At 35.2% G+C, this 24175-nt stretch overlaps 1 protein-coding gene across 1 annotated transcript in view; it reads left to right on the top strand.

Annotated features, from left to right (window-relative positions):
* Window positions 1-24175, top strand: part of DNAH12 (dynein axonemal heavy chain 12) — a 117864-nt gene that overhangs the window by 20998 nt on the left and 72691 nt on the right. Inside the window, exons 16-31 of the mRNA XM_088134789.1 lie at window positions 3525-3765; window positions 5400-5585; window positions 5673-5873; window positions 6980-7174; window positions 8332-8453; window positions 8569-8851; window positions 11224-11343; window positions 12166-12322; window positions 12605-12777; window positions 13396-13548; window positions 15372-15611; window positions 16188-16433; window positions 16550-16669; window positions 18043-18152; window positions 20023-20206; window positions 20954-21094. Of these exons, the coding sequence (XP_087990915.1) occupies window positions 3525-3765; window positions 5400-5585; window positions 5673-5873; window positions 6980-7174; window positions 8332-8453; window positions 8569-8851; window positions 11224-11343; window positions 12166-12322; window positions 12605-12777; window positions 13396-13548; window positions 15372-15611; window positions 16188-16433; window positions 16550-16669; window positions 18043-18152; window positions 20023-20206; window positions 20954-21094 (2872 nt within the window). The remainder of the gene's footprint in view (window positions 1-3524; window positions 3766-5399; window positions 5586-5672; window positions 5874-6979; window positions 7175-8331; window positions 8454-8568; window positions 8852-11223; window positions 11344-12165; window positions 12323-12604; window positions 12778-13395; window positions 13549-15371; window positions 15612-16187; window positions 16434-16549; window positions 16670-18042; window positions 18153-20022; window positions 20207-20953; window positions 21095-24175) is intronic.

Here is a 24175-nt window from a genome sequence, read left to right as displayed (position 1 = left end):
GCATGACTTCGGGTCGTGCACCAGTTACACCCTTTCCTGAATCGGAATGCCATTCAAACAGTCACTCATACCCTTGTTATCTCCCAGATAGACTACTGCAATGTGCTTTACATGGGGCTACCCTTGAAGCGTATCCGGAAGCTTCAGCTGGTCCACAATGCAGCCGCATGAGCTATTTTTGGGGCCCAAAGAAGGACCCATATAATACCATTGCTTCGTGAGCTGCATTGGGTACTGGTTTGCTTCTGGGTCCAATTCAAGATGTTGGTTATCACCTTTAAAGCCCTACATGGCATGAGACCAGGTTACCTGAAGGACCACCTCTCCCCGATGAGATCATCCCGTCCCACCCGATCACACAGAGAGGGCATGCTCCGGACCCCTTCAGCAAAAGAACTCTGACTAGCAGGGACCAGAAGACGGGCTTTCTCTGCTGTAGCCCCTGCCCTTTGGAATATCTTGCCCCTGGAGGTGAGATTGGCCCCCTCGCTCCTGACCTTTCAGAGGGATCTGAAGACCTGGCTCTGCCATCTGGCCTGGGATGAGGAAGGGGATCATCAAGTGTGGGGTTGGCTAGTCCCTTAGTGGCCTGACGTTGCTGCCTTGAACCATCAGCCTCCTGGATTTTTTCCCTTTTATTTTTGTGAATGTGTATTGTTATAGATTTTAATTGTATATTTATTTAGTGTTTTAACATGTTGTGAGCTGCCCAGAGTCCCCCATTGGGGGGAGATGGGCGGGAGACAAATTTAATAAATAAATAAATAAATAAATAGTTACATGTGATTTGGATGGCATGCCAATTAAATGGATACAAAGCTGGTTTGACAACTGTATTCAGAAATTGTCATCAATGGTTCTTCATCATAATGAAGAGAGGTATTGATCTTGGGCTGCCACAAAATCAGTCCTAGATTCATTATTATGGCTGGAATAACGAATACCTTAGACAACAGAAATAAACTGCACAATGATCTTGAAAGGTTAAAGAAATAGGCTGAAAGTAGCATGCACAAATGCTAAGTTCTTCATTTAGGAATAATAATTAAATGTTAATAAATAAAAATTAAAAATTAAAAAATGCAATAGGACTTGCCATTATACCTATACGTGGTAACTGTATTTGTGAAAAAGATTTTGGAATATTAGTTGATTGAAAATTGAATGTGAGCCACCATTATGGTGCAACTGTAAAAAAAGGTAAATGCAGTATTAGGCTGCATTAATTGAAGCATAATTTTCATATCATAGAATGTAATCATTCCACTTACATTGATTCAGTCAAACCCCACCCTGAATAGTATGTTCAGTTCTGAGCTATTAACTATCAAGAAAACAATAAAAATAGGAAGAATATCTGAAGGACTGTTATGAAGAATATGCTTAGCTTCTGACAGATAAAGCCACTTGGGTTTGTTCACAGTTGGACTCTGGCTCAACAACCCCTATAGAGTTGACAAAAGAGAGGTCTGAGGAGTTTGAGCCTGTGAGGAGTTGGAGTCTGATTGGAGTTTTCAGGGTTGTTAGTGCTACTACTTGTCTATTAGACCTGTGTCCCTCCTGGTTAATCAGGTGACCAATACCTGGATTCCACCAGTGGTTAATACAACCTTGATTGAGAGGGTTGTCTCACCTCCCTTGAAGAAGGTGCTGGTACTTCCAGAAGCCATTGCTGAACCCAGAAATGCTGGATATTTTTTTTACTTGCCTCCAACCTTTCCTTTTGGGGGAAAGCTGTGGAAAAGATGGTGCTATGACAGCTCCAGAGGGCCCTAGAAGAAGTTGCTTATATGAACCCTTTTCATTTGGGTCTTGGGCCTAGGTACAGCACCAAAAAAGGATTCATCATGTTTGTGGATGATCTCTAGAGGAACTGGGATAGGGGTGGTATGACTTTTCTGTTCCTGCTTGATCTCTCTGTGGTATTTAATACTGCCAATCATTTATTTTATTAAATCTATTTATATGGCTGCCCATCTTGCAGATGCAACTCTGGGCAGCTAACAACACATTAAAAAACAATAGAAAAAACAGTATCAACAGAGCATAATACACCAAAATGGTTGCTGAGAATAAACCAGAAAACATTCAGGAAAACAACATATCACAGGCCATCTAACCTCCCAACCCCCCATGTCCTGGAGCACATCCAAGTCTTCAATACTTTGTGAAAGGGGACAATCTAATCTCAGGTATGGTGCTCCAGAGGACAGGCACTGCGACCGAAAAGGCCCAGTTCCTAGGTCCCATTAGATGCCTTTTTTTATAAATTGAGGGGACCTGGAGGATGCCCTTCCAGTTGAACCTGATGGGATGGGCAGACACAACCAGGGAGAGTTAGTGTGCCAATTATGACCTCTCCTGGACCAGGAAACTCTTTTCATAGTCACTCATGGTTTGTCACCTCCTCTTTGGACAACTGCAATGCACTGTCCTTGTGGCTGCCTCAAAGACCACTTGGAAGCTACAACTGGTCCAGAATGTAGTGGTGTAAGTAGTTACGTGTGGTTCCATATTTTGCCAATGTAATATCTTTGTTTTATGAGCTGCACTGGCAATTCAAGGTACAATTCAAGGTGTTGGTTGTGTAGGATGAATTTTGAGGGTTTTGATTTTAGACCCCAGTTTACATAATAGCTCTCTAACAGGCTGCACTGCAAACTGAATAAAACAAATAGGTGCTTGGAATTTTTAGCTGCACCTAAAAATGTATATTTTAATATGCATATAAATTAATCCAATCAGTAACATTATCAATCTCATTGATTGTAAGGTCTTATCACCTTGCTGCTAATTAATTGTAACTGTATGGTAGCCAATTAAATGAATTAAATGAAAGTAATGATTTGTATATAAAGAGGGCTTGTAACTTCTCCTGGGCTTTTGCTTATTGGCCTCCAGTATCATATCTGTCAGTAAATCAAATTATGCTTCACTGTAATTGTGCCTCGGTCTCCAGCTTCAATATACCCCAAAGGGGGGAAAATCTCTTACAGCATTACTATGAAGTCCTTCATGGCTTAGAACCTGGATATCTATAGGACTGCCTTTCTCCTTTCATTTTTGCTAATTAGTAAGATCTGGTAAAGTTGACACACTCCAGATCCCAGTTGTAAAACTTCATCTTGTGGAACCTAAGGAGATAGAGATTCGCCTTCTCTGAAGTTGTGCCTGCCCTGTGGAACAATGTTTCTCTTGAAGTCCATATGGCCCTGAACCTGCTGTGCTTTTGAAAAGTTGTAAAAACTCGGTACTTTCAGTAGATTCTAAAGTAGGGTAAGGTGATCCATCTATCCCTGATAGTGTATCTTGTTTTTATGACCGAGATGGAGTTTGGTTTATCCTTCTCCAATGTGTTGCAAGTATTATATTTTTCTTGGTTCTTGCTTTTTTTTATTTTTGCTGTTTTTAAACCATAATTTGTAAGCTGCCTGGAGTTACTCTGGTGATTGGAGTGGCATGCAAGTAAATAAATAAAGAAATAAATCCCTATATAAAATATACTTTCACTCTTTTCTTTTTAGATGGATGGATGGTGCTTTTTTAGATCTCAATGGAGAAAGGATGGAAGGTGAAGTAGATGAATTTTTTCGAGAAATTTATAAGACATTAAGATTTTTTCAACAAAAGCTAAAGAAAGCTGAAATAGAAAGAAAAAAGTCATTACGAAGAGCAGTAGTTGAAGAAAGAGTAGAGGAAAAAAAGAAGGACACCCCAACTATTTCAATGTGTAGTGCAGTAATGCAGCAGATTAAAGATTTCAAAGTAAGTGTTCAATTATAAAGCAAGTTTAAAAAATGTACATGCTGAAATCTCAGAAACATTTAACAATGGCTATATTTGCATGATATGCTGAACTGCATCATGGGCAAAACTAATAGGGCACACAAACTTTTAAATCCAGTGAATGATGAAGTTATAGAGGAGCAGTTTTAATCCAGGTAAGGTTTAGGTTAAAATGTTCTTCCCTGGTCAGCTGAGTCATGTTAATATTATTAACTCAGTCAAAAGTGGAACAACTGCCTAGCCTACATAGGCAGTCTCAAAGAACACATTACTAGAGACTCAACACAGCCACTGACCACACATTTTTTATACTGATTGGTTACATAGGCCAATCAAGCCTAACACCTGAAAGCTGAGTTCTTTTATCCTTTTTTTGGCCACTAAACTGATGGAGGGTGACAATTGAAATGAGATTTCCCTTCCAAAAGAAAATAAATTGAAAGTTTATTAGGATCATAGCAGACTGGTATAAAAAGAGTAAAAACATGATATAAAATGATCCATAAATTTAAAGCAGAATAAATGAAACAATTGGATTATAATTAATTAAAATCATTAAATTATGTAAATGGTAAATCAGGAGCCAAACAAGGCATAATCAATGAAAAAAGGTTGTATTAATTCAAATTAGGAGAAATTATATTAAATTCCAAACCTTTTCCAATGTAACTACTGTATATATAAACATTCTAAGTATTTATTCTGAATGTATTAACCACTCACATGAAGACTCAAGATTCTTAGATAGTTTTCAGGTTCAGATGATAGTACCAAAAGTACATAGAAAAAATATAAAAATTCAGTAAAGGAAAAGAGTTCTGAAGAAAACACATTTTCATATCAACTAAGGAAAATCAAATAGAATGGCCTGTTTCTGCATCTTGGGAGAGAGGTTAATAGCCTAGAGTTACAAAGAATTCAGCAGCATATCCATAATACCCAAGAAAAAGCTCCTGTTTTGTCTGTGGCACAATATTTTATGATTTGACTGGCCACTATGCTTTAGATATCACCTGCAAATTGCATTGGTCACTACTTTGCTTTCTTATTGGTTACTGGTTATGGCTTAGAACCTAACACCTAAAACCCAAAATACTATGTCACCAGATAGTTAAGCCAAAACATCACACGTTCTTTGATCTTACACTTTTTAACTTATTTTCTCACATCTGGACTGTCCTGCTAGTAACCAAATTATAATTTAATCATTCCAAAGGTGTTCTTGGCACCAGTCAAGAAGGCACTGGTGATTTCCAGAGTTCTTGTCAATACTGTTCTGTGTAAAGGGTCATGGGACACCAGGCAATTCCTGGAGAAGGCGTAAGGGAATTCTACATTCCCAAAATATTGGGTATTGACCCAATTAAATGAGATTGTGTGCTGCCAGAATCACCAGAAAGGAGATATGACTGACTAGATTGGTGTTATGCAAACAGGGCCAATGTCTTCTGAAAATGATAGGCAATTGCCTTACAAATGTGTGCATATGTGTGTGAGTGTGTACATATGTATGTATGCATAAATAAATAAATATGTGCTTTCAGCCATCCTGCCAAAAATACTAAATAATTTTCAAATTTTGTATAACATTTTAATTTTTTTCTCTCAACTAGGAAAATATCCCCTTGGTGACTACCCTTTGTAATCCAGGTATAAAAGCTCGTCATTGGAAACAGATGTCAGAAATTGTTGGATATGATTTAACTCCAGATTCAGGAACTACCTTAAGAAAAGTGTTAAAGCAGAATCTAACCCCTTACTTAGAGCAATTTGAAACCATAAGTATGGGAGCAAGTAAGGTAAGAAAGAACATTAACTGTAAAGCCCAACATCTCAAGATTCAAGGGAATTAAATAATAAAATAATGTATTTCTTCTTTGCTGTAGGAATTTTCACTAGAAAAAGCAATGCATACTATGATGGAGATCTGGGATTCAATTTCCTTCCAAACTAGCTTATATCGTGAAACTGGAGTTAACATTCTGTCTGCTGTTGATGAAATCCAGACAATTCTAGATGATCAGATTGTAAAAACACAAACAATGAGGGGATCACCCTTCATCAAGCCATTTGAAAAACAAATGAAGGTATTTCCTTTCTCTATTCTCTTTTAATTCTGGATGTATGTGCATCTTTAAACTGTTGACATGTAATTCTGTATATGTGTAAGAATAAACTCCAGTCTTTACAATGAACCCACATTCCTTGATAAATTTGCTCAGGACTATAGCCTTATTTTTAATCAAAGGTAATCAAAATATAATTTATGAAAGAGTTATAGGATATTAATTTTTAAAACAATACATAATTCATACATAAGAAGGTGCAGATCATTAAAATCTAAATGGAGGTTACATTTTTTTAAAAATATTAGGACAACAGAAAGTTTTGAAAGGAATGCTTTGGTTTGACAAAAGTTTGCATAAAGAGACTATTTTCCCTTGCTTCTTATCACTCTACACCCTCATTCACCCATCTGAGTAGTCAGAATAGGAGTCTGCAGAGACATAATGCACTCACAAAAGCAGCTCCTGAAGCTCCTACATGAAACTTCAGAGCAAGATGGAGTGCCTTGGCAAAGCAGATTTCATTGGCTGAAAACACTGTATCAAGGTGAAACATTGTTCCCTCATACATGCCATGTAGGAGCAGATTGATGGATTGATTGTCCTGTCTCTCCACTTGATTGAATAAAGGTGGGAGACAACACTCCAAAAGATATAAAAGTAAGATAAAGTACAACAATAAAGACATAATTAAGAAGTTCAACTAATTATTAAAACAATCATAAAATATTTCAAAAGGCCAGGTTCTAAAACTAGAGAAAGTAAGAACCACACCCAGTTCTTGGGTACATTGTGTCCCATCTTGCAGTTACTTGCAGGTAGAACCTCTCTTTGGTAATGCCTGCATTCTAGGAATGCTCTTCTTCTTGAAATATATGATACACCTACTACTATATCTTTTATTTAGGTGCCCACTAAAGATAATCTCTTTATCCAGAATTGCCTGCTCTCAATTATAGATGAAAGATGAGGAACTTCCAAAGTAGCCCAAAGGATAAATGAATGGAAGAGTATCTTAGTCTTCCTTTTAATTTGTATTAATATACCATCATTATAGTTTTGACTTTGCCTTTTATTTTATATGATAGATATAGATACTCTGTGCTAAGACCTTAATGCTTTTTTAGGAATGGGAAGAACGCTTAATCAGAATTCAAGAGACCATTGATGAGTGGCTGAAAGTGCAAGCTCAGTGGCTTTACTTAGAACCAATCTTTTCTTCAGAAGACATTATGCAACAGATGCCAGAGGAAGGGCGCCAGTTCCAGACTGTGGATAGATATTGGAAAGATATTATGAAATACTGTGCCAAAGATCCCAAGGTAAAGTAAAAATGATGAATCTGCTCTGATAGGTGAAATAAATACACCGTGTATTTGTAAGCTATGCACAAAACCTTTAAGCTTCTTTTCCTTTTTTGAAGTAACATGGTACTGTTGTTTCAAAAAGCCACTACTGAAAGCAATCAAAGTAGATCTATCATACCATGTGAAATAGTTAAAATTTGTTTTTAAAAAATCTGAATATATTGCAGAAATATGCTGCCAGTCTTCTTTATATGCCAGCTACTTAATAATTGAGAAATGTACATAAAGAATTTTTTTTCTATACCTGAATCAAAAGTTAGATTTAAAAGTAAACAAAAATTAGCCTGCAGCTGGTGAAAAATGACTGCACAATGGGACGTTCAATTATTATTTTTATCACTATTTCAAAATAATTAAAGGATGCTTAATGAAATAAACTTTGGAATCAGTAATCATGATTCACTCACCAACATTTCAAGAATAGAAGTGTTTTAGTGTGAAACACTAAAATTGTAAAATTGGTACTCTTGATCAATTCCTAAATTTGATAATGGACTGGGATGAAAGTGAACAAAAGTTCTGGAGTTGGGGTTCATTCAATTCTGAATGGGATCACATTCTGCTATAAGGCCCAACTGGTTGAGGAATGGTCACAGCTGGCACATTTTGTGCAAAAGTATTCCTTGACTGTTTGACTACTGCAAGGCAATATCCAGAAATTTCAGTTGTGGCAAAATGTGGCAGCTAGGTCCTGCATGTAGAGAGGTGGGATGTATATATTAACATAAATAAATCTAGATTTCCACTAACAGTCCATTTATTTTACTGCTTTCTCAGATGCCTGGCTAAAATTCTGAACCTAGAATTATTTATAAATATTGTACAAATAACATTTGTCATAGATACGTACATGGAACAACATTAGATGCACCCTCAACTATGTAGGCTATATACATGTGCTTTTAGCCACATGAAATTAATAAAGAAATGCATAGAAACTTGAACAGACTGAGGCTCCCAGCTCTGTGAAAAACATATTGGGGTATACACAATTGCCAGTTTTTAACGCGAAGTTAGACATAGGTTTTTCTAAGCCTCTACTGTAACCCTACTTAATAGTGTAATTATTGGACATATTCTAGGGTTTAGTTTTATTTCCTCTTCTTTTTTAGGTTCTTGTTGCCACTTCATTAACAGGGTTGTTGGAAAAACTTCAGAATTGTAATGATCTTCTAGACAAAATCATGAAAGGATTGAATGCGTATCTTGAGAAGAAGCGTCTTTTCTTTCCCCGGTATGCTTCTGTTGTTCATGAGTAAAACTGGAATAGATAAATATTAAATTCATATTTTTGATGCAAAGCAAACATACTCAACTACAGTAACTGATGCATTATTAATCTATTTTAGCTTTTTTTTCTTGTCTAATGATGAAATGTTGGAGATCCTGTCAGAGACTAAAGACCCTCTCCGTGTCCAGCCTCACCTGAAAAAGTGTTTTGAAGGCATTGCTAAACTTGAATTTCGCCCAAATCTGGATATTAAGGCAATGTATAGCACTGAAGGTGAACGTGTGGAATTTATTTCAACTATTTCAACTTCTGAAGCTCGGGGAGCTGTTGAAAAGTGGCTGATACAAGTTGAAGATATCATGTTGAAGAGTATTCATGATGTTATTACAAGATCAAGACTAGTATGTTTTCTGTTAAATATTTAGAATCTTATTTAGCTGATATGCATCATTATTACCTATTAATGTAAGCATTGTGTTTTTATAAAAATGTTTATTTTTATTATACATTTTATTTAATTTAAAAAAAATTTTTTTAAAGAATTGTAAAGCATTGCATATTTGCAATATATTTTTAAAACTTTTCTGTCTCTTAAGCACTTCCTGGATGCCCTTCTGATTTACCTGACTTTAATACCCTTAATCTTTAGACCATATGACCTTTGAACATATTAGTTAGGAATGATGGAATCTGAAGATTGCAACTAACAGTGCAATTACTGGTGCTAAAATTGCAGTGAAACAAAGTCAATATTTTATGGAAATTGAAATCCAGCACATTTAGAGAAGCAGCAGGTTGGGGAATACTGCTATAAGACCTATTTTTTTCTATTCTGTTTACTCTAGAACATCATATTGATTGCATAAAATCCATAAAAGCTACAAAAGTACTGAAATGTGTATCTTTTTTAGTTAAACATAACAAAACAATATTTATTCTGTTTGTCTTATTTGCTTGAAAGTACTCATATTTAGTCAGTATTGCAAAAGAAATAACAAATATTTTTGTGTTAAATTTATTATAGCTTTAGCTTTCTATTTAATGTACACAATTGTATGTTATAATGAATATAATTAACAAATTTATTATTACATAAATAAGGGTCTTCCTTTGGCAGTGTGCACATTCAGAATTTTGAGAAATGATTGTTATTGCATCATGACCATCATGGGGAAGGGGACTTGTACATTAACAAAATGGTCGCCATAATGGCATGACTAGTGACAAAATCAAAAGTAAAGAGGGGCGTAGATCCTGGATCTATCTGTAATTGTCGTATTGGAGAAATTAGACATATGCTTTAATGGATTGGAAAGCTAATATTGGTCTTTAGTATGACTATCTTACAGCACTGCCCACAGTTGTATATATTTAAGGAAGTACATCGTGTGATATAATGCAGAAAACAATGAGTGACATTTTTAAATCTGGTTTTCATTGTGTAACGTGTTGGAGGGAGATTTACATTTGAACCACTATTTCATGGAAGCTGAAAAGCTGTGTCAAATATAGATGGAAATAGACTGCTTTCACACTTGGAGAGAGATAAACAGGGTAACATCCAGACATTTGTCTTAGGACTCAACTATTTAATATGTTCATCGGTCATAACTCAGGACTAAACAATGAACTAGCTAAATTTGTAGATGATGAAAATTATTCAAAGTAGTAAAAACCCAAGTAAATTTTGAAGAATTCCAGATGAACTCTCCATAATGTGAATGGCCAAGAAGAGATGGACTATAACATTCAGTGTAGATACTGATCCACATTAGCTGAGATTACACAATATATAAGGGGAGTAAGTATGTTGTGTGAACATGATAATCTGATCATCAGTGGAGTTAGAGTGTGTCAGTTTTAACTCAAAGGAATGGCAGAGTTGCTTTGGTAAATTTACCCTCCCCAATCATCTGTGTCATGTTAACACTGAAGAAAGGGTTAATATAGGTTTAACACTTTTTACATTTGGCACAGAAATGAGAGTCTGGAGTAGCCTGCAAAAATTTGACTGCTCTACCCTTCCATCTCTTTGTTTTGTTTTAATCTTTTACTTTTTATCCCCCACTCAAATGACTACATGAGGTGAATGGGTAGGTTTCCTCTACATTATCTGTTGACCCTGATTAAGCCATTGCAGATTTAACATTTTTTTTCCAAACTAAACATAAAAGGCAGAAAGCGACAGCCTTCCAACTACCTTTGGTTTGTTTCTTTACTTCATGCCAAGTTGGCAGCTCCTTGTTTAACCATAGCATTGCTGGTATTCACTGATTGTCTGCTGCTGGCTCACCAAATAATTGCTTATTCACAAGCAGCAGCAGATCTGACTAAATTGGTTGTGTTCCCTCAGTCATTGTGAGGGAAACTACAGGTCAATACTAATGGGATGCAAACAGTTTCTGATAACTCAACAAGGAGGAGCTTGGAAGTTTTCACTTCCATGTAGATTAAACTCAACTAGCTATGCCACCCATATCTAGAGAGACTACAGTTAATCTTAGCTATAGTTAGTAGAACAAGTTTCAGTAACTCAGTCAAGATTGCCCATAGTTTATATGTGATGTACAAAATAATGGTTGTTAAAATGGAAGTGGGATATTCTGATCTTCACCTCCTAGCCATTCCAAAAGAGGGGGAAAGACTTGCTTAGCTTTAATACTGTAATGTTAAATTACGTTTTTGCATTTTATCAAATTAGTGTCTGGGTTCAGTATAATATATTCAGTTATTAATCATGATTACTGTTAAGTAACACTGATCATTTTCTTAGGCGTATCCAGAAAGCAAAAGAAAGGATTGGGTGAGAGAATGGCCTGGCCAGGTAGTCCTGTGCGTCTCACAAATGTTCTGGACAACTGAGGTTCATGAAGCCATAGCTAGTGGCCCAGAGGTATTTTTATGAGACATAAATTTTCTGATATTATTTTTGCATTACCTTTATAGCCATGTTATATTTGTTGTATGATGTTTGTACTATTAAGTCTCTTTTGAATTAATGATGCAAGATATATATTTAAATGAATACAAATATAAAAGTTAACATTCCCTGAAGTTGAATTTGACTTCTGGTGACTCTATGGATACATTCATACAGGGGTTTTTTTTTGGCCAGATAATTTGTAATTACTTCCTTCTAGGATTTTTTCTCAACTTTCCAATCTAATATATCTATATCTAGAAAAGTTTATGTCCCAAGGCTTTATTAATATTGGACACTCTTACTGTACTAAATTCTCTATGAATTCATCACAACACTTTTAGAACATTAATATCAACCCAATATTTGCTTTTAGATATGGCTGTAGGGTTATGCAGCTACAGTAGAGAAGGTGCTTTAGAGAGGAAGTAGACGTGCTTGCTGTACCAGTTGGTGCCTCTTTAAAGAAGCATATCCACTCTGGAGCACGTTTCCTGGCACCTTTTCTGCTTCAGATTTAAATAGCTGCTGCATATTCCTACAGTTTAGACATTAGGTAATAGGTTTCCTAGAAATTGATTCCCAGTTAATTTTCTTCTGTACAGAAAATTTGTGTCCAGATGAATGAGAAAGTCAGAAATGTACATGATCAGATTAAGGTTACTAAGGTCATTATAGCAATACTTGATGATTGATGATATTGGGAATAAACAGCAGAATGATAATACTGAGAAACTCTTAGCTATTCACATTAAAGTGTGTATTATAGTTGAATTTTCCATTTTCATTGTTCAGGGTTTGCAGAATTATTACCAGGCTCTTCAGTATCAGTTAAATGATATTGTAGAGCTGGTAAGAGGGAAGTTGTCTAAACAAACAAGGACTACACTGGGTGCTTTGGTTACTATTGATGTGCACGCTAGAGATGTTGTCATGGAAATGATTGAAAGTGGTATGTAACATGATTTTTTTCATTGTCATAAAATAATATATACTGATGTGTGTCTGATTTTTTCCTGATTATTTAAAGAAATAATTATTTTTTAAAATTAATTATCTCATTGTTAAAATTATAATTCTGTTATTTTAGACATCTACATAAGAGTTAAAGACTAAAAGAAAATTAGAATAAACAACAAATTTGTCTCAATTATTTTTGGTTTCTTTTCCTTTTCTGTTTTCCTGCTAAAAAGATATTGAGCCTAAGACATGTTCCTTGTTTATATTCTACTAGGTGTGTTGCAGGAGACAGATTTTCAGTGGCTAGCCCAGTTGCGATATTACTGGGAGTATGAGAATGTGCGTGTCCGCATCATCAATTGCAATGTCAAATATGCTTATGAATATCTTGGCAATTCTCCTCGACTCGTCATTACTCCTCTCACAGACAGATGTTATCGCACTCTGGTATGGTTTTAAAAATTCAATTTCTAATAAGAATTCTAAAAAAGTCAGTTAATTACAGTAAAACCTATTTGCATTTGTATTTTTGATGGTACCTGGAACAAATGTTCTCAGGATTTCTGTATTAAAGAGTGAGATTCCAATATGTTTGTTGTTCTTAAATTCATTAATTTAATAGCAGTACTGAGTTCTCCTTTGCTGGATATTTTTACTCTGAAATTGGATAGATGCTTTAATCTGAATCCTTACACTGAGCAGAGGGTTGGAATCAAAGGCCTAATGTTCCCTTTCAACCCTATGATTCTAAGAAATGAAATTTATGCATAAGTAGCACTCTCTAGATTTAGAGCACATTCTTCAAGATTATCTAATCCTGATTAAATTCAACATCTGATTCTGATTAACTTCAAATAGATTGAGAAATGGCAAGTATAAATGTGTTTGTTCTCGATTAGGAATCTGTTATTGGCATACCAAAAAAAAGCTGTCGTATTATATTATTGATTCAAAGGAAATGACAGGTCTGCTCTGAAGTTAGCTGTGCAGTTACATATAATTTTATCTGTTTTCAAGCGTGATGGTTTACATTTTGAAATATTTTCATTAATGTCTTATTTTTAGATTGGAGCATTTTATTTAAATCTTGGTGGTGCTCCAGAAGGTCCAGCTGGGACAGGTAAAACAGAGACCACCAAAGATTTGGCTAAAGCTGTTGCAGTGCAATGTGTTGTCTTCAACTGCTCTGATGGCCTTGATTATCTAGCCATGGGGAAGGTAAATTGAAATGCATGTTTTTAAAAGTGTAATTTTAATTTTTAAAATATTCCTAGAATTAACAAAAACAAATAATGCTTGTTAAACAATTCAGCTTCATAGCTTGTTAGTAATTTACTTAGTTTCATATGGCTGATGACAAAGTGCTGTATGTTTTTTATTGGTTATATTAGGAATTTAATATAATTCCTAGTATAGCCAATTTTACTGATTATATTAGGAATCAGTAACTATTTATTTATTTATTTAAAACTTGTATAGCTACCCATCTTAAAACCAAACTCTGGGCAGCTTACAACCCCCAAATAAAATAAAGTATACAGCAATACAAACAAACAAACAAAACAACAAAACCAAAAACAGAAAAACCACAACCACACTTCCCAGATGCAACATGCAATATTCTTAGCCTACCTCACCCTATCCCAGTGCTTGGGGGAAGAGCCAGGTCTTAAGGGCCAGGTCTTAAGGGCCAATGATAAATATTATTCCATGATCTCCATTCATTCACAAATTTAGAGATCCTTTTTACACAACCAACCAACAGATATGGTGATATCTATGACATAGCCCCCCAAAATAACTAACCCATTTCTCTATGATAACACATGCTTGACTGGGAAGTTCTAGCTTGGTAGAAGCTAAAGGGTTGCTGCCACAAGGGGGATTATCGACATCCGTTTTTTTGAGAATGTCAGCCCTGTGCTTCCTCATTATACTTCATCTCACTATAGTGATTTGAAGCAGTAGCTACACAGTCATATGGTGGTTGTGGCTTCTAGTGTTGGAATAACCTCTAGAGAATTTTGGATAGTTTAGTTAAAGAGAGGAGGGTTAAAAAAAGGTAGACAGGTTATGTCACAGTAGCTGAACTCTGACACTATTTCATTTAAAAAAGAGAAGAGAAAAACACCTACAAGGATTTTTTATTTTTTGTAAACAAGAGCTCAATTTTTCCAGTTCAGGCACCTGAATGGCTAACAAGTTAGCATAAATTATTCCTGGACTGTTAGGACGGGCTACTTCCAAGATCCTGGATCCAGCCCACAAAACAAGTTTAATAGCGTTTCACACTTCTTATATTCATACACTCAGTCATTAAATATAAAAAGTACAGACTGATCTGATCTAATCAGTTTCACAACATCAGTGTACAGTATTATAAAGCTTGGTTAGGATAAACAACTGTAATTAGGACTTGAGAAACAAGTAAAAGAAGACAATATATTGTATTCACATAGCTTGCTATCCCATGGTTAACAGTACCATAATTTACTCACTGAACCATGAACTAACTAAACTGTCTGGGTGTGCACAATATAATACATATTCTAGTTTAGGGAGTTGTGCAAACACAACTAGTAGTGCTTTCCATGAGTATCTGGAGCAAATGGCCCTTTCATCAAAGTGACAAAACATGCATTGTGATATTGCTACACAAGCTCTACCCATATAAGCTTGTGGTGTGATGTCATGTTGCAAATACTAAAGGGGTGGAGTTTGCTCTCCCTGCCTCCTTCTGGTAAAGAAGGGTCTACACTGCTATTCTAATATTTGGGAATTTTTCAAGCTACTACTGTTGGCTAAGGATTACTACCTCATTCATATTTCTTCACATAACTAAATATAAATAATAATTTTACAGGAGCTTTCCAATTTTATCTTTTCCCCTAATTTAGTGATGTTGTTTGCCTAATAAAACTAAATTTAATTAATATAGTATTGAACGCATGTTAATCCCAAGGCATCATGACTCTTTCTGTCAGTGTGTTGAATTCTGTATTATTACTGTGTCTGATGACTGGCTGCTGTTTTGTCTTTAGTTTTTTAAAGGTTTAGCTTCTTCAGGGGCTTGGGCCTGCTTTGATGAATTCAATCGCATTGAGCTGGAGGTGCTGTCTGTGGTAGCCCAGCAGATTCTTTGCATCCAGAGAGCTATACAACAGAAGCTGGAGATATTTAATTTTGAAGGAACTGAACTGAGGCTTAATCCCAATTGTTTTGTTGCTATTACTATGAATCCAGGATATGCAGGTCGCTCTGAATTGCCAGATAATCTGAAGGTAAAATAGCAAAATAAATAGATTAACAGGGCAATTCAGATATTGCTTTTAAATAGCCATATTTAAAACTGAGGATGCTTCAGGTAGAAAGGCCTGTGTATTTCATATGCATAAAATAGTTAGCCATATGAACAGCATGTGCCAATGTTTTATTTGCATACATCTTAACATTTCTAATGGACAGATATACATATAAATCAGTGGAAGTGGAAGTGGAAGTTGTCCTGAATGAATTAATAAACCAAATTACATATGTAATTTTCTGACAGTGGGAGAAGTAGAGATCTCATAATAATATAACATTTTCTCTCTAGGGCCAAGCTTGAAAGCATTGTTCTATGGGCTTTTGAATTGTTTGGTCTGAAATGAAAGCCAGTCCTGTTTTAATAAAAGGATGGTTACCAGCCAGCACACGCAATATCTAAAATAAACCTTCCTTCCGAGCAATTTTACAATAGTCTATTAAATGGCTTTTTATTGTGAAAGATTATAGATGTTGCTCATACAAAATACAGTAATTTTATGATACAAGTTTTCAGAGATAATAGTAATACATACGTTTTTATTCTATCTAAGGTTCTCTTCCGAACAGTGGCCATGATGGTTCCTAATTATGCCCTCATTGCTGAAATCTCTCTGTATTCTTATGGGTTTCTGAATGCTAAGCCATTGTCTGTGAAGATAGTGATGACCTACAGATTGTGCTCAGAACAACTTTCGTCTCAGTTCCATTATGACTATGGGATGCGTGCAGTCAAAGCAGTGCTAATAGCTGCTGGTAACTTAAAACTGAAATTTCCAACAGAGAATGAGGATATACTGGTAAGAACTGCAATGCAGTTTACAAACTTGCACTTACTCCAGGTTAAATGCATATTTTTGCAATTAACTGTAGACTTTGTTTAATTAAGTTGATTTTTTTGTTTTGTTTTGTTCAGCTCCTTCGATCAATCAAAGATGTAAATGAGCCTAAATTTTTGTCTCATGATATACCTCTATTTATGGGAATTACAAGTGATTTATTTCCTGGCATTAAGCTTCCTGAAGCTGACTACAGTGTGAGTACATTTGTAGAATTTTGTTTCCCAGTAATATTTTTATTTGCCTTAGGTAATAATTATTTGCTATATGTTGACAATGATGACAAAGTTTTGATTTGTAATGATGGTAAGAAAGTTTAGTTCATTTCTATGAAACAAAGGCTTACATTCAAATTTAATGCATTTATAGAAGTTAGTTCCTTAACTTTTAATAACTAATGAAAACACTTACTATAGTCTTTCAATATGTGGCTTAATTTTGACATTTATGCCTTTCCTCCTAGAATGGTCTTTCTAGACTCTTGCTAATCTAGTCCAACTTTCATGATAAATATTTTTTTTCAGTGTCTTAAGATTTTCTAAAATCTCCAACTCCATTAGCAAACAACCAGAATAGCTGACTGATAGTATAATTCTGTTCATGTCCACTTAGAAGTCAGTCTAATTGAATTCACTTGAGCCTAGTCCCAAAGAAGTATATTCTCTTGGGAGTTATTGTAGTTGAACATAATCAAACTCTTGTCTAACGTATTTAGGATTGTACCATACATTATAAAGGATTGTGCAGTATGTTCACAGTCACTCATGCCTTGGTTAGATGATTGCAATGCATTCTACATGTGGCTGCTCTTGAAGACTACACAGAAGATATTACTGGTCCAGAAGGCAGAGGTGTGGATAGTTAAAGGCACACCATGGTACACTCAGGTAGCAGCAGTATTTCACAAACTGCACTGGCTTCCAATATACTACTGGATGCAATTCAAGATGCTGGTTACACTTGTAAAGCCTTCCATGGCATAAAGCCAGATTGTTTTCAGGACTGCCTATCTGAAATTTCTGCACATTCTACAAGATTCAACAGAGACCCTGCTTTGGGTCTTCTGTCTGAAACAAGCCATTTAATGGGACATAGGAAGCACTCCTCTGTCGTGGCACCTGCCCTATCTGAGATTCAGAGGGCTCTGACCTTGTGGCCTCCTATAAGACTTTGAAAATCTAGTTCTTGTCCTGGACGGTAGGCTACAGTATTATCTGAGCCTTTTTTGTAAAGATTAGGTGAATAATTGTGTTTCCTCTCAGATATGTTTTATTTCTATTTCTGGTTTTGCTTTTGATTATTCTTTGTTGTTAACCCAATATTAGCTGCCTCCTGGAGTTGTAATAAGTAAGACGAGAAGCCATGGCCATATAAATTGAATAAATAAATAAATTGATTAAATAAATAAATGTAACTTAGCTCAGTTTTAATTTTCTTTCCAGGGCCATTATCAAGATATTCAGTGTTATTCAGTGATATTCAGTGAGCAGTGTTATATTTTGAATTATATTATTCAATTATATTCAAGAAACAAAAAAATATAGAATTTACTTTTAAAATTGTATTTCAGGATTTTCTGGAATGTGCAAATGAATGTTGTAAAGAGCATAACATTCAGCCTGTTAAGGTTTTTCTAGAAAAGATGATACAGACCTATGAAATGATGATAGTTAGACATGGGTAAGTATATTTGTGATAACCTTCATAAGTATTTGTTATGGTTTCACCAATATGACAGTTGGTATACAGGAGAAATTATGTTAATACCATTACAACTAAGAACAACGTAAAGCTGTCCCGTTGGGGATAAGATAAAGGCGATATGAGTGGGATGGGCAGGAGAAAGACATTGCTGTACCATGGGTATGCTATGGTTAGATGCAAGTCTTATAGAGATCAAGAAGCTAAACTTTACCTTTATAAAATGGTAATAGATGAAGGTTCAGCCATACTAGTATAGGTGATGAATTGTGTATTCAGGGTTACTCCATAACTTCAATCTAATCTCATTTTTTTCTGAGTTACCATGAATTTCTCTTTTAAATGTAGAGCAAGCAAGTAAGCAAACACGCCATTAGATTCAATTACATAGTCACAGTTGTTTGAGCGTGTAGCGTTCTGCTATAATCCGTTCTTTGCTGTTAGCCAGGTTTTAAGGGTAACCTGTTTAGAGAAGTGAGTCAATCCAGAGTTTGGAATGAACCAGATAGAGGAGGCCAGGAGCCAATGGTAAGAAAAAGAAAAGGATAATACAGAACAGGAAGATTTCAATTTCTTTTGGTATTAATAAATATGTTGGAACATTTCTCTGGCTTTGGCACCTTTTTTCTGTCATCTGCAAGAGGCACAATGGAGCCAAGCTAATAAGGTTGGTCCATATTGTTGCTAAAAGAATCAAAATGAGCAGTGAATTAGCTATCAAAGTGACACTACTATTTGAAAAGACTCAGTGTTCAGGATTACAATGAATTTGTTTAATGAAATTCAAGTTTGCATTAAAAGTAAAAAAGACATCCAAACATGCAAAATGGCACATTTAACAATACAGTATTATCTATCTGTCATATTATTTGTCTAAAAGTGCAGTTCCTAGACGATCTCATCATGTTATCAGAGACAGGGTAAAGAAGCCAAATGATCAAAAAGCAGCAGCAGTTGGAAACTACGGCTGGTTTTATAAATGTATGCTGTTGTAGGGGTCTCTTATTTTTTATTGATGTAAGGAGTCCACAATGGGGAGTCTGTGATTGGATTCACATAGTATTCTAAAACAATGCAAAATGTGCCACATTATGTTTTTAATGCAATATGTAATAAGTCAAACATACATCTATAACTGTACCTAATGTATGATCACCTTTCATTTTTGGAGAAATAGTGTGAGAGAGATCTTCCAGTTGAAAAGTTAATGGATACACGCAGCTTGCATACATGCACACATACCATCCTGCACACACTCTCAACCCCCCTGCCCACATGACAAGTAGGTAGCTGGGGGGAAGGGATTTGAAGATACTGCATCCGAAGAAGCAGCTGGAAAATGGATTTTTGAGTATCAGAATTATGGTTGAGCTGTTGGAATTGGACACATTATTTGATTTATATCTGCTGAAATGAAGAAAGACTCTTGGTGATGTCCTTATGTCCATAAAATACATTAAATGTTCATGGTATAAATATAAAAGAAACAAACAATAAAATAACCACAATGACACTTAAAACAAACTCTTGATACCAATGGCATCCATTCATATCCCCAAAGATTCTCTGAAATAATTTGGTTTTTAATAAGTTATGGAAAACCAATATAGGCTGACTGACTTTCTGGAGGGAGGCTTTTCCACTTGAAAAATTCAGCCAGTTTTCCTTACTGTAACTTCATAAAAACTCACTGTACTCCTGCCCTCTATTTCTTTCCTTTTCTATAATTCAATTAGACTGTTTTCATTTTTGTGGCAATAAATGGATATGTATCTTCAGGGTTAATTATGTGGGTAATCCAATTCCTTTTTTGGGCAGAAAAAAAATACTGAAAAATTTTATTTATCAGGTTTATGCTTGTAGGAGAGCCTTTTGCTGGGAAGACCAAAGTTTTGCACGTGTTAGCAAATACACTTTCCCTAATGAATCAGCGTGAGTATGGAGAAGAAGAAAAGGTAATATACAGAACTGTAAATCCAAAAGCTATTACAATGGGGCAACTCTTTGGACGATTTGATCCAGTATCTCATGAGGTAAGCATCACATGTTCCTTAAATTACAAAAATGTATCTTATAGTTTTGATCAATCTAAACCTTCAGGTAGGGTAGCTCCATTAAACTGCTTGTGGTTGAGTATGGGGATTGGCTAACTGCATTGTAATACATAAGTGTCTGTGTATTTCTATACTTTTGTGCATGTTTCAGGAAATGTTCCAAATGCAAAGTTTTACCAACTAAAATAATGACTAATACCAGTCCTTCTTTATTTGATTGGTTAAGACCACCCAACTCCACAAAGACTCTGGGCAGCTTACAAAATATCAAATGTATAATTAAAACACAGTTAAAAACATAACATAGCAAAACATAACTGTCCACACAAGTCAACATTAAAAAAACATGACGGGCTCCACAAGTACCCTAACCCCAGGCCTGGCAGCAGAGCCAGGTCTTAAGTGACTTCCAGGACACTTGAAGAGTGGGAGCCAGATGTATCTCCAGAAGGATGCTATTCTAGAGGGTGGAGATTTTTTTTTTTTTAATTAAGTTTATCAAGTCACTGCACAATTGTCAGCAATCATGGAGGAAAATTATTAAAATTATTAATCTCCTTAGTTTGATCATTCAGAATTACATATATTTTGCTAAATGTCAATTTAATGTGGTATGTGTTTGAAACACGACCAGTTGTGCATATTTATTTACATTACCAAATCAGTACACATGTCAGGACAATATAAGCAAATAAAATTTACTTGTGTCTCTCTTCTTCATTTTAGTGGACAGATGGCGTAGTTGCCAATACTTTTCGAGAATTTGCTTTAACTGAAACAACTGACCGCAAATGGGTTGTTTTTGACGGTCCAATTGATACTCTTTGGATAGAAAGCATGAACACTGTGTTGGATGACAACAAAAAGGTAATGCTGTTAAGTACCTTGGATTTCGGGGGGGGGGGGGGAGGGATTGCATTAGTTTCCAAATTGCCCACTTCTTCCAATTATTACATTCACGTACTTAATTTTCAGTTAAGCAGACTTCTTGTTCAGCTTTCATATAAAATACCATAAAAAGAAAACGTAAAATTATATTTCAGTAAGAACCTCCATGGTGCCCAGTTTTAAAAAGGCTTAGCAGTACAATATGTATTATAATTCACATTTTTAAAACTATATTAAAGGAAAGGGGATACATGATTAGATGATACAAAAAAGAATTGAATACAAACAAATGCAGAAAAGGAAATAAAAAAGATTACTCCCTGTGTTGAGCAAGAACATAACAGCAAAGTGTCTTGTGAAAGCTTTCTAATATAGACCCTACTTTTTAAAAATACTTGTAAAGCTTGTCCTTAAGTAATATATTCTTTAAAATTTACCATTTCTAGCTGGTAAAAGTAGCAGAATTCTCTCTTGGGCTGCACACAGCAAACTTTCTTAGTTTACCCACTGTAACATTAATGTATTCCTCCTCAAGACAGCTTTCAAGGCATGAAAAATCTTATAGAAACTATGGTTATTTTTATGTTTGGCTATTCTGAATGCATCTACTTAAGTTGGCCTTAGCTGAGACACATTTTTTCTCAACCCAAGGTTGGGTAGAGTCCTTTAGAAAAGGATGTAACTGTGTTTAGAATGGTCTTACATGGACTGCAGCATGAAAACTGATAAGCACTTAGTGCTTAGGAAGGAAGGAATTAACCAAATAAATGAAAATAATGAATACAAGTATGTTTTACTGTACTGTATTAGTTTTAGCAAACTGAACAATTATTAGGTATTTTGATGTTTGGTTCTTCATCTGTTATCATGCAATAAAAAGATATATTTGAATCTTATTTAACAGGCAATTTAATACTTACCATAACATAGTTCTTTTTAGTCCAGAATAACTTTACTGTTTACTAGGAAATTGACACACATACAGTTAAAAATGCAAACGAGAATCCTTTCAGTTCAAAACCGATGCTTGTTGCAGTGTCATCAGATGATCAGAAATTGTAAGGGATAGTGAGGAATGGTAAGGCAAAAAATATAGTAATGTTCACTTGCTCTAATAGCATGCTGGTGACAAACACATCTTCTAATGGTGGACATCTAATCTCTGCAGAGAGCGCTGGGATTTATCTGACTCAGGATGCACCCATGCTTGCCTGAGTGCTAGAGGACTTTAAAATTTGGGTGACCATGAAGTGAATGGTTACAGCCATTTCTTTGAATAGGACAATCGGTGCTAGGCATGAGAAGATAGATTAAGAGGGCTGGAGTGCCATGTGGAACAATATAAAGCACTTGAGGCAGAACAGTTTCATTGTATAGATCCAAGTCACACAACAGATTCTGAGAAACATGACCTGTTTAAATAAACTCCTGGTTCTCATTTCATTACAGGTAGTCCTTGAGTTACGATAGCAATTGGGACTGGAATTTCCATCGCTAAGCAATGCAGTCATAAAGCGCAACTGCATTGCTTAGTGACAGCAGTCACTGCAGTCTCGGTTGTTACGTGTGGCAACTTCCTTTTTTTTAATAATAACTTTATTAAATTTTGAAAAAAGAACAATAAAAACTAACAAGAACTAATATTAAGAAAAAGAATAAGAAAAAGAAAAAAGAAATTGAAAAAAGAAAATAGTAAAGATCAAAAGTGCAGAAAAGGAAAGAAACAAAAGAAAAAAATATTGACTTCTGATCCTCCTTGCAAACATCAAACTATTACTCTAAATTTACAACATAACTTCCATTATTTCTATCAACCCATATTATTTCTAATCAACAAACTCATACAACATAATTTCATTTTTTTCTGTTTCCTGAAAAAAGTCCAAAAGAGGTTTCCAGTTAGCATTAAAATTACACAATGTCTTATCTTGAATCAAAGCTGTCAATTTCGCCGTCTCAGCCAACTCCATCAACTTCACCATCCTTTCATCCACTGTAGGTAACGTCTTATCTTTCCACCTCTGTGTATATAAAAGCCTTGCTGCTGTTATCATATATAAGAACAAAGTTCCATGAGTTTTTTCCAACTGTTTATCCATCAAGTCCAAAAGGAAATTCTTTTGTTTTGATTGAATATTAATCTTTAAAATCTTCTGTATACAAATACATATCTCATTCCAGAATTTATTTGCTTTTTTACAAGTCCACCAGAGATTATAAAATGTCCCTTCTTGTTGTTCACATTTCCAGCTTACATCTGAAGTGCCTTTATACATTTTAGATATTTTTTCTGGTGACAAGTACTAATGATACATCATTTTATAAAAATTCTCTTTAAGATTACAACACAATGTAAATTTCAATCCCTTCTGCCACATATTTTTCCATTGTTCCATTGTTCCATCTGTATGTTATAGCCAAAAATTTTAGCCCATTTTATTATACAGTCCTTGTTCATCTTCTGTCTCTAGTTTTAATAGTAGTTTATACATCTTTGCAATAACATGTTCAACATTAGTATATAGTTCTACTTCAAATTCAGTCTTATATTCAAAACCATAAGTCATTTTATTTATTTTAAATCTTTCTTGTAATTGTACATAGGAGAACCATTGATACATGTATTGTCAGGCCCAGCCCAAGAACAACAGGGAAACAGTCCAGCCAAGTTCAGTTCTTTATTGCTTATACCATATAGACAGAATCTTGCCAGACTAAATCTGTACTATGCTAACCTAATAGATATACTCTGGAAGAATCTAGGGAGCGGCTATCTTAAGTCTCTTCTTCTTCCCACGCTCCTGCTCTGGACTATATTGCCTCTTGTCTCCCCCTTTCCCTCCTAGAATGCGCTCCCTCCTTCCTGAGAACCTGGATCTCTACTGCATTCCATTACACCACCTCCCCTTTCATAGATACATTCCATCCCATGTATCCTTCTAATACCACTTCCTCTCTTGTCTTTAAAGTCCCTTTGAGAAAATTCCAATACATCACCATAAGTTAACCATTTATGTTTAGCTATCATTTCTCTTCTATAAAAAGCTTCTTGTGGTGACA

Source organism: Python bivittatus, unplaced genomic scaffold (genome assembly GCF_059951505.1).
Source record: "Python bivittatus isolate LINGU-HERP-01145 unplaced genomic scaffold, Pbiv_v1 ctg000080_np1212, whole genome shotgun sequence".
Taxonomy (NCBI): Eukaryota; Metazoa; Chordata; class Lepidosauria; order Squamata; family Pythonidae; genus Python; species Python bivittatus.
Note: the sequence above shows the minus strand (reverse complement) of the source record. Positions and strands in the feature narration are given on the sequence as shown.